We start from the raw sequence: 20,089 nt of genomic DNA on the forward strand, positions 1-20,089 counted from the left end.
GGGAACACGGGGGGTTGGGGCCCGTTTCCGGACAAAAAAAAAAAAAAAAAAAAAAAAAAAAAAAAAAAAAAAAAAAAAAAAGTGGCAAATGATTAAAATCTTTAAATTAGCATGGTTTTAATAACCAGAGGTAATGATAAATGACAGCAATTAGATTTTTGTTTTAAATACGGTAAATGATAACATGTTTAGCAAATCTACCCTGGCATTTTCTGGCAATATAATTTTCCTCTCCATCTCTTCTATGCCTGTGTGAAATGAAATTAAAAAAATAATCCTACTATTTCATTATGTGGCATCTCACATTAACATTGAAGCAGAAAAGTTATACTATAGTTTTTTTCTCCTTTTATGCATTGAGTTATTTTTAATTAGCAGTGATTCTCATGCATAATTATTTATATCTTTCCTTAAGTGTTGGATGATTCCACACAAGACTTGGTATTCTCTGAGCAGTTCATTCAGTTTTTAAAGTTTCTTTCAAAGCATTCTGCTCACACTTCCTCTCCTCGAGCATTCTGTTCATGCAGCTTTGGACTCAGCCGCTGGGATTAATGTGATAGATTTTCCTCAGTGTCGAGAGCAGACTTCTCCCTGGACCAAACCTCAGCTGGAGTTCTCTTACTTCAGAGAATTAAAGGTATATTAAATTCATTCCTATTTAAATCATCTCTCGAGCCAAATGGCTTGGAAATCTCTGACCATCTCTAAAGCAAATGGAACATTTTTCTTCGCTGTGCAGACAAATCCTGTAAATAAAATGACAAACAAAAGGAACCTTTCTTTCCTTCCTTGAACATTTAATGTTGATGAAGATGTATGTGTTGCTGAGAGCAAACTATCTGGAATCTGGATAAAGTCTGTTAGGATCTTCTGAGAGAAGTTTTCATAATTTCAGATTAAAAAAACCAAACCAAACGTCAGTACATCAGCCAGATGCACTCGTCTCCTTTATTATTTTCTCATTTTATAATCTGCAATAAGGATTATGTTACTCTTCAAAAAAAAAATAGTTAAAACAAAGGCTGTATAATGTAACAGATCTTTGAAAGGAAATCATTGGTAGATAGTGCTTAAATAAATTTATTTTGCATTAGTTTTCTTCCTAAAACAAGCAATGTATTTACACTAGGCAATGTGTTGTTGTTCTGTGTTTTTTCAGCCATTTACAATGTATTTGGAGGGACAAAAATAAAGAATGTCTTTGTCCAACTTCTACTTCTGCTCTGTCTCAAAATAGCAGCCACTGTCAACAAAAGAAGCTTCTCTAAAGATAACTCTTATTTTCCTTTTCAAGGAAGACAAAAAGTTAAATTAAAGAAGCAATAAACTATTAATGATTAACTGAGGTTTAAACTAATCTATGCCCACTCTTCTACTCTTCTCATTATCTCTGTTTCCCCTTATCTTGGTTTCCCACCTCCTAAGGGTACAAAGCTGCTAGCCCTAAAACGCAGACCTAAATGTGGTAGTTAACCCGTGGTTTCTGCCAGGGGCCTTTGCAAATGGTCATACTCGCTGCACACTGCAAAACCCCAGTTTATGAGAATGGCATCCCTAGTGTTGTCCAGCACATGAACTATATGATCCCACAGGTGGCCCTGCTGTGGGCTGCAACGGGCTCTTTGCTTAAGTCAGGAAAGCTCAGACGCATAGAAGGAAGGAGCTCCTGGGTTACACACTGCCTTTCCCTTGAAAGTAAAGTTCTGTCCCTCCGATGTTTCCACAGATACCACGGCAGGCATAAAGTCAGGATCAAAGTTGACTAGCAGTATGGTTTTGTAGAAAAACGGAGAAAATGTCCGAGCACTACCCTACAATTATTTAGGTATTGTTATGCAATTAGCTAATTCACTCTTTTTTGAAATTCTTCGGTTCGCAAGCAGGATTCAGAGACCAACATAATTTTCTCTCTGTATTTTACTGGAGGAAATGCAGCAAACTGCAGGCAATGATGATCTATGTCACTGATATCCTGACCTTTGGCAGACACTGCAGCACTCAGTGAACTTATTCAGGGTTTACATGAATTCAAAAAATGGAACTGTCACCACTCTATATTTCATTTCTTACCAAATTATTTTAATAGTTTAGTATTCTTTTATGCCAGTATATACAGACATTAATTTTTTTTTTTTTTTTTTTTTAAAGATGACCGGTAAGGGGATGTCAACCCTTGGCTTGGTGTTGTCAGCACCACGCTCACCCAGTGAGCAAACCGGCCATCCCTATATAGGATCCGAACCCGTGGCCTTGGTGTTGTCAGCACCGCACTCTACCGAGTGAGCCACGGGCTGGCCCTCAGACATTAATATGTATACAGCTTTTCCATTGAATGTTTTCTAGGCACAATCTGCAAATTTTACCAACCTCCCAAGATAAACTTGTTGCTGAAAACTTGACTTGGTGCTGTCACTGGGGCCCATGTCCTGGAACAACTACACCAGAGCACCTTTGTACTTTAGTCATTTATAACTCACAGTACGTAAGACAAGTTAGCCATAGCTGAATCATTTCCTGAGGTGAATAAATACACCAGCGTTTTAAATAACTTCTTATGCAAATCTCAGTCCTGTTTCTCTAAATTCTGTTGAGGTGAGAAAAGAGTGGTCATGAGCTTTGGGCAACAACAGGCGATCTTATTCACTCCCACAGCTTTAATGACCATCTTGACTCCAATGACCCCTCTGTTTATATCACCAGATGAGACCTCTCTCCTGAGTTCATGGCTTGTATAACCCATTTCCTCCTCAATGTCTCCACTGGGAGGTCTCAAAAGGCCCCTTAAATACAACATCCAAAACTTATCTTCTCCACAATTTGGCTTCCTTTTCACTCTTTGCCAGTCAACGATATCAGAATCCCAAGAATCATCCTCATCTGGATGCTGTGTTTATTTTTTCACCACTGTGCACTCAGATACCAGCACAGCGCCTGCTTACAGAAGGAGCCTGATAAATCTTCACTGAGCAACTTTGGTCCCTCCTGCTTTGTCACTGTCCATATTAAGTCCATCACTGAATCCTGTGCATTTCACTCTCTTGAATTTGTCTAATCTTCATCTTCACCACTCTCACTCTTGTCCTCACTTGCTCATGGTCACCTGCCTGGGCTCCTGCAATGCCTTCCAATTGGGTATATGTGCACAAATCTGGTCCTTACCTAGTTCTCTAGCCTTTCACGTTACCCCAGACTTTCTCTCCTCTGCTCTCTCTCTTTTCCCCCTAACCTCCCCATTGCCCTTCTTTGAATGTTTTGCAAATGCCAACCTCCTAACCTGCTTCAGGGCCATAGGACAGGCTGTTTCCTTTGCCAACAGTCCCCTCCCCATCTCCACCCCAAGGCTAACTCCAATTCCTCCTTTGCTCTTAGGCTGAGTGTTACTTGCACAGGGAAACTTTGCCTGATCACTAAGACTGGGGTAGATTTCCTAACTCTATGCTGCCAGAGCATCTTGCTTTCTGTAGCTGTTCCTATTAAAGAACAACGAATACATAAGTTATCTGAACTGTGACTCTCGATAGATACTGTCCTTGAGGGCTGGAGCATGTCTTTCTGGATGACCATCATATCTCCGGTACTGAGCACAGCACCGGGTGCACAGAAGGCACTTGATCAACAGGTGTTAAGTGAATGAACGAGCAGCTGGACAGCTGATTATCCCTTCCAGCCTTCCCTTTCAGGCTAAATAACCACAGTTCCTTATGGTGCTTATCATCAGTTCCTTGGCCTCTGCTGAGTACTCACCTTGTCCCTGGTGAAAGCACCGGTGCCACTGTCTATCACGATTTGGATGCCCTTTTAAGGGTCTAACAACTGCCAACTACAATAGAAAAGCATCTGCTATACACTAATGAAACTTAAAAACACCTGGAAAACCTTGCATTTTTACTGCCAAATGAAATGTGTTCAGATCCCCTTTAGGTCTGAGTTGGTCTCTCTGAGTGAGGTAGAGGGAGCCCCAGACTTTGCTCTGTGAGGACCAGGAGGCCCAGATTACTGGAGCTGCAGCTGGGGGAGGGGAGTGGCGATAGCAGCAGAAGGACAAAGGTGGCAAGAGGCCTCCGGAGGGTTCTTGGCAAAGTAAAGTGTAAAACCCTTTTCCTAACGGACTGGGTTGAAAACAGGTGACTGGACACCAATTATTTCAACCTTACAGGGCCCTGGTCTTTCTCACCGAAGATTAATAATCATCCATGCTTAAAGTAAGAGAAAGGAGAGCGTTGTGAATCTATTTAGTTATCAAAGTCTGTCCACAAAAACAACAACAAAAAACCCCACCACTGCTGGGTTGATTTGTTGTCTCTTTCTTCCTATCATAAATATTTCTGGAGTTTTTTCCATGTGCCCAGCACTGCACTTGGTGCTTGGAGTCCGACAGTGACCACAACCTCTGGCTGTCACAGAGCTCGCATCTTAGTTTGAGAAGGAGATAAAATAAACGAATGGCTACTGTATATGTCAATTACAATAAAATACTATAAAGGATAATAAAATGGGGTACAAGGACAGATTTTGTGGGGCTCTGCAAGTCACACTAAGGATTCTGAATTCCATCCTAAGTGTGATGGGAACTGGAGATCGTGAGCAGAAGTGTGATGACATCCCACCTCCTTCTTCTCCTCGTCTTTAAAACCTGGAAGATAACATACATCATTACCCGGAGAACGACTGGTGCTGAGATGAAACGTGAAAGGTGTTTTGACTTTTCAAAACTCTTGCAAAGCATCATGACATTTCAGGGCTCATAGTTGTCTACTGGCAATTAGCAATTAGGTAGCTTGTGCTTCCACTGACACTTCTGTCATGTTTATCTAACTAGTGGCTCTCATCACATCTGTGCTATTTTAGTACACTTCTCACATTTGAATAATACCAATAATCTCAGAAACAAAGGAATAAAACTCAGCAGACTCCAACAATTTGTAAAGCTCAAACATTTCTGTAAGAAATGAATTATTTTTTCTGAATTTATTCTTCCCCAGTGTTCTTCCTTTCTTTCAAGCATTTCTCTTGTCTTCACAGTAGGCTCTCCTTCATTCTCCTACTCTCTAATTACAGGTGTCTTGGAGGAGGCCTCAGTGTTCCAGACTCTTCTCTCTCTACACACCCCCTTGGGGAACGCACCGTTTCTTATTACTAGTCCTACCCACCAGCTCTATGTGAATGAGGCTGGATATAACATTTAGATATTGTCTTTCATCTAAAGTCTTGGCTCCTAATTTCCAAATACCTAAGGGACAAAGCCTTTAAGGTGTCCTACTCTCTCAAATATAGCAACTGCAAATTTGTATGTATTTTTTCACTGAATCCTCTTATAATGAGTAATATTATAGAAGATATTCTTTTACTAGGTGGAAATTTTCCATAAATGGCTGACTTATAAAGTTAATTCTTTCCTTAATATTCTAGGATGCAAATGGAACCCCTATTTTTACTATCTCCCCTCTTGTGGTCAGATCACCATCTGCCAGGCTTCAAGGTAAAAATCTAAAAGTGACTTGAGATTTCTCTCTCTCTTGAAATCCCCAGATCTAATCCATCATCAAAGGTCTCTTGTTTTCCTCTTTGACATGTCTCTCAAATTTGTCCTTTCCTGTTGAAGCTCACTGACAAAACCTGATCTGGGTCATCACCTCTGTTAAGTCTTCCTGCTGTGGTACCCTGACTTCAGCTTTGTCCTTCCAACTAATCACTTTAAACTGTAATGTCCCTTGTCAACCACACAGTGTGTTCCTTACTGCATTAAGTCAAAATCCCCCACCTGGTTTCCAAGGACTCACATATCTATTCAACTTTGGTTTTTGCTAAGCCAAACATATAGATCTAGTTTAGTTTACTTCCTATAACCTGTACCCTGCACCAGGTTGATCATACTTGCTTCTTTTACATTAGCTTGTTCAAAATGCTTTCACTCCTTCCATCTGCTTAGCTAAAGTCAACTCAGCTCAAGTTCCACCTCCTTCATGAGGTCACCTGTCATTACTCCAGCCTTTACAGATCTCTCCAATGCACTTACAGCCAGTGCTATAAACAAGAGTTTAATGCTTGATAATAGTAGCTACCACAATCGCTACACATACATTGGGTGCTTGCTAAGTGTCAGGCATCATGAGAAGTGCTTTACATGTACAAGGTAGATACTAGTAATAGTCCTGTCCTACATATGAGAAGACTGAACACAGAGAGGTAAAACAATGTACCAAAGGACACGTATACATGGTGGAATTGGGATGTGAACTGAAGGAGACTGGTTCCAGAGCCCGAGAGCTTAAATACTATCTACTATCCTGCCATGTCCATGTCTCTCTACTAATTCTTACAAGCGTTATTTTTATCTCCTTAAATAGAAGGTAAATCCTTTGAGGTTGGAGACCATGTTTTATATTATACTTTTATTTCTCCGCAGTAACTTGCCTAAGTCTGGGTAAACAGCAACTGCTCAATAAATGCTCTAATTGGCTAAATGGTCAACCAGGCAGCAACATACACAACATCCTGATGGCCAGAGAAATTCTCTTCCTTTACACAGACTCAATCAAACTAAACACAAAGAGTGACAATACAGTGGTGTTACAAATTAATATTCTTTTTCACTCTTACAGGAATAGAATCATCCTTACCATGCTCTAGGACAGCCTGACTGAATGCTCTTGGTTTTTAAGTGAAAACAGGATGACCAGTCATATTCATTGTGTCAGGATGGCCCATTCCAACCTCCTGATCACATTCCAGTTAACGATGTCCCTCTATTCCTAGTGGCCAGGTAATCTGCTTTCCACTTCTGCCTCAAATAGAAATAGTTCTTACTTGATTCAGTTACTTCTTGTACTTTATGTATCTTCATGCATTAAGATGATGGCAGGGGCATTTCCAGTGCTCAAATGAAGATCACAGATACTTTAGCTCTTAAGTTCACCTCACTGAGTGTATGTAAGTCGGCCAGGAAATAGGGCATGAATGCTCTTCAGGGAGAATGCAAAGAGGCCCAGCTGTGGGCTGAGCTGGGATTGAGTGGTCACCTGTGGAAGGTCCCGCATGATCATTTAGGAAATGAGCTTCGGAGTCAGGCAGACCAGGGCTTGCACACTGGATTTGCTGGGTGACCACTGAAAATGTCCCGAGGCCTCAGAATCAGGGATGGTAATGCCATAAGGTTGTGAAGAGAATTACGATAGACGTAAAGGGCTCGGTACAGTAGCACCAGGTAATAGGTAAATAAATGCCAGCTATTATTGTATTTGGATCACAATGCAAAGGCACTGAGTTGCACTGGCAAATGCCATCAGAAATGCCAAAGCTCTCCAAACTTCAAGAGAGGGAAAGAGGATGAAAATAAACCTCAATATACTCATCAAGTCATCACTGAGAATTCACTGAGTGTCCACTAAGTCCCCAGCACAGTGTGAGGCACTCCTGGGAAAACCAAGCACAGGCTACCTCCTGCTTTAGGAGTAGCCAGGCATCCAGGGCTCACAGGGAAACCCAACAGAGAACGAAACTGTGGCACTGGCTTTAGGAAGAGTGCTCAGAAGAGAGAGAAAAAGAGGAAGTGTGCTGGGAATGAGGGCTCTAGGGAGAGGTGGCCACACCAAAATGACGTAGTGTGACCCATGGCTCTCCCTGAGGTGGGGAGGGGCCAGGACAGGCCTGGGTGGGGCCCAGCTCACATTGCAGCTCTCAGAGGAGAGCTGGACTGTCAAGCCTTCTTTTCCCCCCCAAGTGACATTGCCAATTTCATATCTCTGTCTCAGAGAATATCTCCTCTGGCTAAAAAACTGGGCCAAGGTAGAGAAGGTGAAGCCAGTACAGAATAAAAGAAGCCAAATTTTTCCAAAAGAGAATACAAGTTGTGTCCTAATAGTATTTTCAAGGAGGAACACTATTAGCTTCAGCTGTAGTTTTTCTGAACCAGAGCCACCCAGAGCCCTCTAATTATAAAGCCACAAACTGTGCAAATTATCATATTCAATATTTAATAATGTGCAGTGCTTCAATGTCAAAGTTACCCTGGCAAAGTTATAAACTATGCCAATAACAGGAAGCTGATTACATGGGGGGGGAGGGGGGAAGGTGGCAAGGCAGGACTAGAACAGGATATCCTGTAAAAGCAGCAGAATCAAAGCTAACCTAACCTGGAACTTTGGAGTTATTCAAACAAAACAATGATTTCAAACCCAGTGAAACTTGGCAAAGCAAAACTCAGAATTTTCACACTAGGCCAAGGGAACGACTTTCAAATTTCCCAAATGTTTCCAAAGTAGTACAACTGTGTGTTTCCCACTTATCCCTGGTGACACATTCTGTTGAAATTTCTACTTTAAGTTCATAAGGTTTTAGCACCATGTTTTAAAAATAAAAATGAGTGGGGCCAGCCCGGTGGCGCACTGCTATAGTGCACTGCTTGGGAAGTGCGGTGGCGCTCCCGCTGAGGGTTTGGATCCCACATACAGACCGGTTCCCGCTCACTGGCTGAGCGAGGCGCGGGAGCAACGCCGAGGGTTGCGATCCCGTTGCCGGTCCCGGTCCAGTACGGGGGTGACACTGAGGGTTGCGATCCGTTGCCGGACACGGAAAAAGACAAAAAAAAAATAATAATAAAATAAAATAAAATAAAAATGAGTGAAAAATAAATGGTACAATGGCTGAGATTATATTCCATCTAAAATTGCAGCACACTGGTGGGCAGGGAGTTTGAGAAGGAGATAGGCAGTAAGGAGGAGTGCTGTCCCATGGGGATGTGGGTGGACGAGGGACAAATTAGGCCAAAGAAGACAAGAACCGAGGACCAGAAGTTGGGCCTGAACATATTGCAAAGACAAGGCTGATTAACTAGGCATGGATCCAAAGCCCGCTTGAGCTGAATCCATGCAGGGAAATTTCAGCCTGGGGAGTGGGGCGGGGAGCAAAGTTCCTAGGGGAGCCCAAGTTGAGGGCCAGACAGAGAAGGGATAAAAAGTCCACCAGTGGGTAAAATCTAACCCAGGATGACTAGAGGACAGAGGGGAGTAAACTCAGCTACAGGGAGAATGGGGGGTGAGGGTGGAGTCTAGGCATTAATTCTGGGGCCCTGCAGTCAGGAAAGGACAGGCAGGAAGATGAACTGTGGAAGGGCATCAGGTCCTCACATGGAGGATAAGAGTAAGCAGGCTTCAGCATTCCTTCTAAATCTATGGGGGAGCCAGGGGAAGGGAGGATGCTCTGGGTTGCTTGTCTTTCCCCGTCACCTCCTCTAGTGACGGTGACTAACCCAGTATAATTTGCAGAGGCAACACAAAAGTAAAGAATGAAATTAATAAGCATCTCCTGAAATCATGGATTTTTGGTCCCTTTACTCTTAGGAAGGAAATCTGAAAACAGAACAAGGGGCCTTTCCCTGAAGTACTGACCCTGCTGGGGGAGGGTGTGTGTGCGTGTGTGCTTATTTAAGTGGCTGCTTGCTGTTCTAGAAGACCAAGGCTCCAAATAATTCCAATTATCCTTCCATCTTTCCAAGAGCCAAAAAAGAAGCACTATTAGAATAAAAATTCTGATTCACGGTCCCAATAGGGTAGACAGTACACGTGTGGACTTTCAATCTAGAACAAAAGATAAGAAAGCTGTGTGTCCAGCTCTGTAACCAGCTGCATGCTGCTGCGCAGGGTGATGAGAAGGGTTCACCTAAGTCATAAATGGATGTCTGGGATATAGCTCAACATAGAAATCATTCTAAGAATCCAACTACCCCTAGAAGGGGCGGTGGACTGCGTCAGTCTGACCTCAGGCCACACAGCATTCTGGGCAGTACAGACAGTGCTGGGTTTGGGAACACTGCTTGGAAACAGCTGGTTTGATTGGGAGTTTGAAAGACAGGAAAGGGTGAGAGGATATGCAGAGACAAGCACTACCTTGGGGATGCTTTTTCAAATCTGGTACAGTGCCTGGGCTGGGGGGTTCCATTGAGAAGACCAGCGTGACAGTGCTGAACATCCTCCTCCGGCTGGAAGAAAGGGAGGCTTTAAAACTTTTCACCCGTACTGCCTGTCCCTGATTATCCAGATGATGCAAACACAGGAGTTCCTTTTGCCAGCAGAGCAAGACAAGGAAGCCAAAGGACATTGTCGATGTTTGATGGCAGTCTGCAGTTCCTATTTACACACTTTAAAATCACAGAGGGTGACCATCTGCTTCCTTCTTGACGATTACCACGAGACGTGGGATACACAAACCAAGGAATTGCCCTTGACCATTCATAAACAACCACCAAACGGTCCTGCCCAAAACAGCACAAAGGAGAAAGATGCTCACACGGAATACGCAGTACAACTGCCCAGCACAGATAAAGTGGAAAGGTATTCAGAGCCCCCGGCTCTCAGTGCCTCCATCAGGCCCACCTGCACTCTCCAGGCAGAGTCGGGGAGCTGCCCGGGGGTGGAAGTGGAAGAAATTAGTCTAATTCCGTCCCCAAACAGTTTTAATCTTAAAAGAGAGACTGGGGTAGGAAAGGGTGATTTAAAGTCCTTTTTCTTTTCATTTTAATCTTTGGCTTCCAAAACACCCTTTGCAGGAGGAAAATGGATGCGCCCTACAATCCATCTCCATTTTCCTGCCAATCCGACCCGCTCCCCCAACTATTAATCTGGCCCGAAGCTCCACGGTGGCTCAGCAGATAAACAAAGCCTCCCGCCCAGAAATGCCGTGGAAGCCGGGGCTTTCAGCGGTGGAATACAAATGAAGGAGCTTTCCTGCCTTGTGACTGAAGGGGACCGAACTCGTGATCACTAGCAGCTCGGTTCAGGCATGCAAGTCACCAGCTTGCGGGAAAGCGGTGCCGGCCCTGGTGGCGGGCAGGGCGCAGGGCTGGGGCCCAGCGGGCGTGGGCGTGGGGAGGGGCGCAGCATGGTCATTTCATGGCGGCCCTGCTTGAGTTGGGAACAAATGTTTCCTGCTCCTTCCTTAAAACAATGACTTGCATTTGAAAGGGTTTGCTTTTCGTTTCTAGTATGGAAAGAATTAGATTAAATTCAATAATTAAAAGGGTTTTTTTTCCTTCCTTCCCTTGACATTTGCTGTTCAGGTCACAGCACACTGTGCGAGAATGGAAACGCTGTTGTCGCCAGAGAACAAGCAGCTCATGTGCTGACGGGGCAGAGGGAGGGCATCTCACGGCGAGATCAGCCTTGATCTGCCACGGGATTACAGGGGCCTCAGAGGCGGCTGATTAATAATTCCGCAGGAGCCCTTGAGCTGCAAAGCTGGCGCTCTGAGTCTAACAATCCCCAGTCCTAACACAAAGGAAGGACAGGAATTGAACCACGGTTCTCAACTGTAAAATTCAGAATTTGAAAGAAACAGGGATCCACTTCTTCCTGACTGTGTTTGTCAAACTAGCTGCCTGCTTGTTTGTGTTAAATGGCTACTGTGCTTTTTGAATCCAAAATCTGATTATATTTAATTAGTATAGGCATCTGGGATTTCTAATACACAAAGAGTTATTAAAGTAACAAATCTTTCTAAAATATGTTCTCCATGAAAGAATGTGTTAATTTATGCAGTAGTGATTTTTTTAACATGAAAGAATTAACATGAAAACTGCAACAATTATGAATTCTTCATAGTCTAATTTATATGTGAATTTTCCTCCAGACAAAAACCTATTCAATTTAAACCCTCAATACTGGGAGTATTTGAACAGACACATTTTTCTTCTTCTATTTAATACATAAACCTAAACTTAACAGCAGTCTTATATAAAGTTCTGAATGCCCCTGTTTCTACATACATTCCAAAGATCCAGAGATTACAATGTCTTGACATTTGCTTCCTCAGCAACAGTCCTGTCCTTAATTTAGAACTTAAAAACAAACAAACCAAAACCACAGATGTAGTTCCTGTCCTCTGTGTTCCTGTCCTCCATGATGAGTCAAATTAGGAGAGGGTTATAGAGGTGGATCTTCCATGTGGGAGGAGCCCTGATGGAAGTGGGTCAGGAAAAACCAATGTGGTACTTGGGAATGTGTGTATGTGTGTGAGTATGTGTGTACGTGTGACTGTGTATTTGAATGTGTGTGCATGAGACAAGCACTGCTATTAGCACTTACTGGGTCAATAACAATAATATTACTATCACTGCTGCTACCAAGTACACTATCAGCCCAGCGTTTGCTTTGTGCTAAGTGCTTTATGGCTATTTGCAGGGACACCATACAACAATTCTATGATGTAGATAACTATTACTATCCCTGTTGTCAGAGGAGGAAATATGGGCTCAGAGAGGTTAAGTGACTTGTCCAAGGAAGGTCTCACAGCAATGCTAGGATTAACACCAAGATCATTTGATTTTGTGGGTCTGTCTCTTAACCTATCTAGGCCCCACCGTCTACAGGACAGGGGTGGGGTATATGTGGGAAGAAGGAAAGAGGTCTGGCCATCCAAACAGACACCAAGCAAAGTGCTGCCAGGAGGAGCTGGAAGGAATGAATAATATCAATAGCTTCTACTAATTGTCTTCTTGAAACCTTACAACCACCTTAAAGGTAACCAGCAACAACTCTATTTTACAGATGAGAAGGCGAAGGATCAGAGAGGCCAGAGCTTATGCTCAAGGAATATGGCAGAGTCAGGATCTGAACATAGGCTCATCTAGTTCCAAAGTCCCAGTGCTTCCCATTACCCCAAAGACAGTCTTGCACTATGCAGGGAATACCAGTGTAACAGTCCTTTCTGGATATAACACAACCTCATATTTGACCTGGGAGAGAGCTGTGCACATTGCTCAGAGAGCAGGAGAGCATGTCGGGGAAGAGTGTGAAGACGGAATGGTGATCTTGGCTATTTCCAGTGCTGTAAACAAATATTCATGAAATACCTACTATGTGCTCTGTGTCCATGAAGCCTCTTTACTGGTCTTTAAGGCAAATCACTTTTACAGAGCAGTAAGACTAGCTCCACAGATACCTGAGAGAACGCTGCTACAGTGCCCCTGTGTGCGTGCACGTGTTGATGTGTGCATACACATGTATCAGTGAAACTGCTGAGAATGCCCACCTGACACTCAGACTTGACAAGATTAAAAACAACACAGGCAGCATGGGGGCAGAGATAGTCCTCAACAGAGAAGGCAAATACAGGAAAACAGGCAAGTCTGCAGGAGATGATGGCAGAAGAGGGCTGATTCCCAGCTGTGTTCAGGGTGGAGGGTCCCTTGGGGCATGCAAAATACCAAAGTGTATTTAAATTCCAAAATGGTGACTGCGCAGATGAATAGACTGGCCCAGGCTGTAAAATAATAAAGTATTTTTTTTTCTTTTAGACGATTGATTCTTTCTTCTCTACTGATTACTAGTAGTTTTTCTCTTAAAAATTATTTGTAGGTAATAAAATAGAGAACTTTTTCCAGGAAAATACATGTCAAACATAAAACGTTGAGGTTATAAGAATTATTTTTATATTTCATAACTCTTGAAGAGCTTTTACAGATAGCCCATTTAATTCTCATTCTAATTATGTGAGGTGATTATTTTTATTATCTCCATTTTACAGATGATAAAAATGAGGCTCAAAAAGGTTTAGTGATTTGCCTGGGGACACCAAGCTTGTTGAGTGAAAGAACTGGCTCAAACGTAGGGCTCCTAACTTCCAGCCCCAGGTTCCTCAGTCTCACTAGGCTGCCTCAATAGTAGCCTGGGCAGAAGTACAACACTGGTAAATGGCACAGTATCTGTGTACTCTCCCTTTAAAGATATGTCCACAAAGTCTGTCAGGCAGTAACTACAATTGCTAACCTAGGCTTGCCCTATGACTTGCAATTCCACCTGGAATATACCCTAGAGATATGAGCACATATGTCCACCACCACAGCAGCTGTATTCATAATGGCCCCAAATTGGAAATAACCCCAAACGTTCCCCACCAGTAGAATAGATAAACTGATATACTGGCACAGTGAAACACTACTCAGCCATGAAAAGAAAAGAGCTACTGTTATATGCAGCAACATGGATGAATCTCACAGACAAAATGATGGGAAAGAAGCCAGACAAAAGAGTAATACTATACGATTCATGTCTGTGAAGTTCATTTACAGGCAAAACTAATCTATGGTAATAGAAGAAAAATAGAGGCTACCTCTGGGGGTGGTTTCTGCCTGGGAGTGGGAATGAGGGGGTTTTCTGGGGTGCTGGTAGTATTCTGTGTCTTCATCTGTGGGGTGGCATCAGGGGCATGTACATATGTAAGAATTCCCCAAGTTGCACAGTTCAGAGTTGTTCATTTTACTGTATGAACGCTATGGCTCAGTGAAAAATAAAAAAGTGTCGACAAAAGCAAGTCATTCTTACACATAAACCAGGTTTATCTGAACTTGTGAGGTTTAAATCAACATTAGCACTGAGCTGCCTAGAAGATTGTGAAGAAAAACAGTCTGTGGAGAATTCTCCCATTGTTTCTCATGTGCTCATGTGAGCTGTGAAGGAACTGATGGGCAGAGGGGCTGAAGACTGGACAGCACGGTGTTGTGGGGACCTGTGAAGACAAAAGGATGGACAGCAGATCCTCGAGGGTCTGAGGCCCAGGTGGGGCTGTGGTTAGCTCAAACTACGCTGGGATGAAGGTGCATCACTGGGCAGGGAGGTGGCTGGAGGGATCAGACCTGGATCAGGAGGTGGGATCAGACCTGGTGGGAGGGCTGGGAGGCTGAGGACGCAGCTGTGGCAGTGGGACCAGGTGAGGGCACACCAACTGACCTCCTGGGTTTGGAAGCTCAACAAGTCCCAAACCAAACTCATCCTTTTTCTCTGAAAATAAGATCTTCTTCCCAACTCACTCATTTTGGTTGCTGGGCACTCCATTCCCACGATTACTTGTATTTGGCTACTCGGTTATTTTCTTTGATTATGCTCTCCCTTTCCCGAATTGTGTTTGAGCCTTTCTACTGGATATGCAATCCATTCGCTCATTTGTTTATTCCCTAAGAGGCTAGTCTTGTACAGTACCTAAAAATACCAACATTTATTTACCACCCTCTATGTGCTGGGCACTGTGCTAAACACTTTATGTGTATTATTTCACTTAATCTTTGCAAAAATGCACAAAACAGGTAAAATGTACGTCCATTTTACAGATAAGCAAACTGAGGTATGGAAAAGTTAACTAACTTGTTTAGGCCCCAGACCAATAGGTGTTCTGCCCTTCTCATCTTGCTGACTGCTCCTGTGTAGTTTTAGGCTTCTTCATATCAGTAGCTCCAAGCAAAGCCCCTTTTATAGACGAGGCACTCAAAGAACTTATGTTGGCATTATTTACAGACCCTGATTGGACAGAATTTAGCAAAGAGTTCACACTAAAGAAGAACAGTCCGCTATAACTGAGTGAGATGTACAGGCAATAGAGAATGAGCAATCCCAAATGATTTCTAGTTGCTTCTAGAATACTGTCAGGGGTGGAGCACCCTCCCAAGCTCTGGGCTGGTCTTGGCTCCTCCCTGACACAGGACTTCCGCTCACAGTCCAGTGGTAGGTGGGGGGAGGTCGGGGAAAGGAACACAGAAAGGACTGAATAACGCAGCTCCAAATTCCAATTCTGTCTGTGCCCTGTACAATGCCACCTCATCTGCTCAGGGGGGTGGCAGACATTTCAGTGCACCCTGAGATAGAAAACTCACAACTGTTTTGAAAGCAATTGTCATTCACAGTCCTAAAATATCTGTTTTTGGCACATGTTTCTGAACACTGCCTGCACTCCCGTAATCAAGATGCAGCATGGTTGTGGCCTGGGGTAACATAAAACACGACTTCCAAATATTATCAGACACAAGGACCAGCTGTCTGGAGGAGCTGATTAATCCCCTGCAGAAACTTCAGCATGCAGCGTGCATGCCATCTGCAGAGCACACCAGCAGATACACGCTAGGCCCTTTCTGCATCGTAAAAAGGCTGAGGTAGGGCAGACCCGTGGGAGGAGTTTTATAAACAGATGGGTCATCCCAGTGCTGGAAAATGTAGGTCTTTCCAACCCTCTCACACATGCACATTAGAAGATGTCCCTTAAAAACATTCTCATAAAATAAATGGAAAAGAGACTTATGACTAATCTTTTCCATTTTAATTTTCTGTTCTTTTAATCACTGTCCTAATGGGAGGCAGTCAGCATAGCTTAAGAGGGTGGACACAAGAAGGCCAGCCATACTTGGATTCACATCCTGGCCCTGCCACTTTCCTAGCTGTGTGACTTTATAAAAGTTACTTAACCCCTCTGAGTCTATTTCTATTGTTCCCCTCTCCGATCTTCACATTTCTCCTCTCAGGCCTGTCGCTTGGAAGGTGCTCTATAAATGTCCCTGTCCCTTCCTTTCCCTCTGTTGCAGGTCAGCATTTCTTTTATTCTCCTTGGGAATCCTGGGATTCCCCTAGTTCAGTTCTCCAGTTGATCTTCTCCTTACTTATCTCTTTCCAGTATTTGGCATGGATTTGAAGATGTTTGGGAAAGGGAAGAAAGAAGAAAAAAAGTTTTAAGAAGGAAGGATGGGACCTTTTATTTGGAAATTAAGCAAGGAAGTGTGGACAAAGGGTATGTCCTTTGCAAGGAGTTCAGACAGCACCTGGTAAGGTGCTGATGGCCAAGGCAGATGGCCAAGGCTGAGGACGGCAGCCCGGGGACCTGCCCCAGAGCAGCAGCATGGTGTGGGGGAGAGCAGGGAGGGGAACCCATCGTGCGGGTCCACAGACTGAGGTGCTTCACTCCAGTGAACAACCATGAACTAGGTGCCCACGCCCTGTCAATGGCATGTTTCCAGCCTCCTCTGGCTCCTGGCCCTGCAACCTTCTCAATTACTGATAGTGCAAGGGTGTTAATCACAGATTCTGTAGAGCCTAAAGTCCAGGAAAAGGGAAGAAACAAATCCTGAACCACTCCCTCTGGCACCAGGACTCTACTCACACTCAGGAGGGCTCTTACATGACTCCATTCTAGCCCTTTTCTAAGTCAAATGTTCATGTCTCCCAACCTTTGCCCACTCTCCTTCCCAGTGTGAGGAGCTGGGGCTGCCAGGCTTGCCTCAGGATAAACTCCAGAGCCGGGTCTCAGATACACTGGCAGTCAGTCTCTCAGCTCACCTTGCCTCAAAATCACGTCTGCATTCCTCTCTGGACTGCCAGTGCCCATCAGAGCTGCCGTGTGCCTCTGACTAGAGATACGGCACGCCATCTGGCCCCGCACCAGGGTGTGGGTGTATGTGTGTGTGTGTAATGTGCGCGCCTGCTCACTCTGTGGGCATTTGGTTCCAGGACAAGAACCAGCACGTGTTGGGGAAATTCAAATAGCTGAGCTGCCTGACCGACATGTAAAAATTTAGCATTTGCACAGTATCTTTATCAGCCAGGGTCTCAGGTTAACATTTTCCCTCATCACTTCAGACTGCTGAGAACGTTTCCATTCTCAGAGTCAAATTCAAGGAGGGAAGAATTGGCATGAAGTGAAAGAGTCAAAAGAGGGAGGAAGAGAAGAAGGAAAAGAAGAAGTCTAGAGATGGACATTATGAAATTCAGCAGAAAACACCACCCTGTAATATATTCCAGTTTCTGCTTGGCCTTGCTTGGAATGACTAGGCTTCAGTTAAAAACAGCAACAATGAAAGTTACCTCCTTCTCTCATCACAAGCATTATATTCTACACGAGAAGCATATATTGGATTGCAAACTGCATACTTCAACACATTTACTTGGTGATCACTATGTGAAGACAGAAAATATCTCTGGGAATTCTTCCCTGGTATATGGTGCTCTTCTAGCACCGGAAAAGCTATCCTCACTGCAGCAGCTGCTGGTTTGGGGTGTATTTCACTTAAAGGCTAATTTCTATGAATTTCTACAGGGGTGGGGTGGAGGGAGATGATTAAAGGAGATAGAGCTTCTCGAAGGACTATGCTGTCATCTGCTGTAGTCCCTCCAGATCCTCTCTCCACGTCCTCTCTCTACCTTTCTCTCTGCTCTGGACCCAGAAGGATGCCTCAGTAGGTTCCTTGACCTCTGGCTTCTGGTTGGGTTTGGCAGGAGACATGGGAGCAGGCTGAAGAGTGAGATTGGCTATTAATCCCCCAGATCCATCTTTGCTGCCTCTCTGCAGAGGGGGCCCTCTCTGCACAGTTCTGACTTCTGGTGCCCATTTCCTGCCCCCTTGCCTTTTGGGTCTCGGTTCCCCTGCTGTTACTAGCTCTGAGATACTGCACCATGCCTGTTGGTTTTCCTAAACCCCACCTGCCTTTGTAAAAAACTCCTTTATTAAATTCTCCCATTTGAGTGTGCCTTCTTCAATTTGAGTCTGCTGGGACTTTTGACTGACTGAGTGATGAGCTGCAACTAGACCGATCCCTTGGCTTTCCACAGTCTCCTTTCTCCAGAAGCAGAGCCCCCCAGGCTTGGTGCTGTGAGGAGGGCTGCATGAGGTGGGAGGACCACAGCAGTGACACCCACTCACCAAAAAGCAGTATCTCGTCCACCTATTGAACCCACCGTCTCCCACCTGCACAGCTGTCAAATTCCTGCCAGATCAAGGAGGAAAAATCCAGCTGGAGAACACTTTTCAAATATTTTTGGTAAAGAGGAAGGAAGGTAAAGAGGAAGGAAGGGTGGTGCAGTAAGTGACTGTTCTCAAGGATGTGATTGCCAGCCACTGCCATTCAAGTGCCCACCTTGTCTCGCTGTGTACTCATTGTCTTCGATCAATCGGGCCAATCCAAAGTCTGCAATCTTGCAAATTAGTCCATTTCCCACTAGAATGTTTGCTGATCGCAGATCTCTGTGAATATAATTCATGCGCTCGATGTAAGCCATTCCTGCAGCAACCTGTGGAAACCCAGGGAACAGGACACATACATTACACCATGACCCAATGGGCTTACATGTTAAATCTATAGCACAAATCAAGGTACCCCGGGGCTTACCTGTGCTGCCATATCCACAAGATTTGGTAATTTCAGAGCTCTTCCTTCTCCATCTTTTAAAAAATCAAGTAAACTTCCTATAAACAAAACATAAAACCATTTCAATTTACTTTGAAAGACAAAAATTCCTAAGTTTTCTTATTAGAAGTAATAAATAGTTGAATGGAATACTGCCATCAATGAAAAAAGTAAAGGTTTATATAAAAAACCAGGGTAGAAAAAATTCCATCCATTGAGAAGCAACAGTTTTGCCTTTAAAAGATAAACAGCATTGACTCCATTTCTAAGGATAACAGCAAAAATTTGATAAAACTAGAAGAAATGGAAGGCAGTCTCCTTTATAAGTGGAACATGTGAGGAGTTATACCACTTCAGTCTTATCTCCCAATCAGCCCTGCCCAAGGGAGTGAAGTGGGGGAAATAGAACCCAGCTGAGTGCTCCAAAAACTATGGTCCCTGGATCAGCAGCAACAGCATTGTCAGAAAACTTGTTAGAAATGCAAATTCTTGGGTCCCATCCCAGATCTACTGGATCAGAAACTCTGGAGGTTGGGTCCAGAAACCAGGTGATTCTAATAAAAGGTTAAGTTTGAGAATCCCTGGCCTAGCTTATTTACAGATTTTAAACCAACAAGAGAACATCTGACAAATGTGGGTGGGGCAGGTAGCTCCCCCTAATTAGATCATAGCTACCCAAGCCTTAAATCAGACATCTGAAAGGAAACAGCTGGCACTTCAGAGCCACTATTATAACAGCCTGAGGAGGCTCAGAACACCAAGGAGGAAATAATCATTTGCAGAAGCTGGAGGCTCATGATGGTCATCAGCAAATTTTTTATGCTTTAATCACAAAGTTATTTACAAAATAACCCTGGATAAAAAGGACAAACAATCTGCCAAGAAAAAATTCCAATTATCTTTTGAAAGAAAGTATGTGGAAAAGAAAAATTACACTTCTGTCCTCTGATGTACAATGCATTGCCTTTTAAGGCTGTTTCTTGTTTAGTCATCTAGTTTTCCGAAATAAAGTGATCTTTGGCCTTATCCTTGACAATATTGGTTTGATTAGAAGAGACAGAGAGAGAAAGAGAATATAAGAATAAAATGTGCTCTTTAAAAGCATGTCATTTCTTCATCTGATGTTGAAGAAAGCTGAAAAAAAATAAAATGTTG

At 43.6% G+C, this 20,089-nt stretch overlaps 1 protein-coding gene across 2 annotated transcripts in view; it reads right to left on the reverse strand.

Moving 5' to 3' along the window:
• The window catches only part of FYN (FYN proto-oncogene, Src family tyrosine kinase), a 172,409-nt gene that overhangs the window by 16,487 nt on the left and 135,833 nt on the right, over window positions 1–20,089 (reverse strand). For both annotated transcript variants that reach the window (XM_008580667.1, XM_008580668.1), the window contains exons 10-11: window positions 18,917–18,993; window positions 18,665–18,818 (exon numbers count right to left, since the gene is read on the reverse strand). In XM_008580667.1, the coding sequence (XP_008578889.1) occupies window positions 18,665–18,818; window positions 18,917–18,993 (231 nt within the window). The remainder of the gene's footprint in view (window positions 1–18,664; window positions 18,819–18,916; window positions 18,994–20,089) is intronic.

This window comes from Galeopterus variegatus, unplaced genomic scaffold (genome assembly GCF_000696425.1).
Source record: "Galeopterus variegatus unplaced genomic scaffold, G_variegatus-3.0.2 Scaffold2143, whole genome shotgun sequence".
In the NCBI taxonomy this organism is placed as follows: domain Eukaryota; kingdom Metazoa; phylum Chordata; class Mammalia; order Dermoptera; family Cynocephalidae; genus Galeopterus; species Galeopterus variegatus.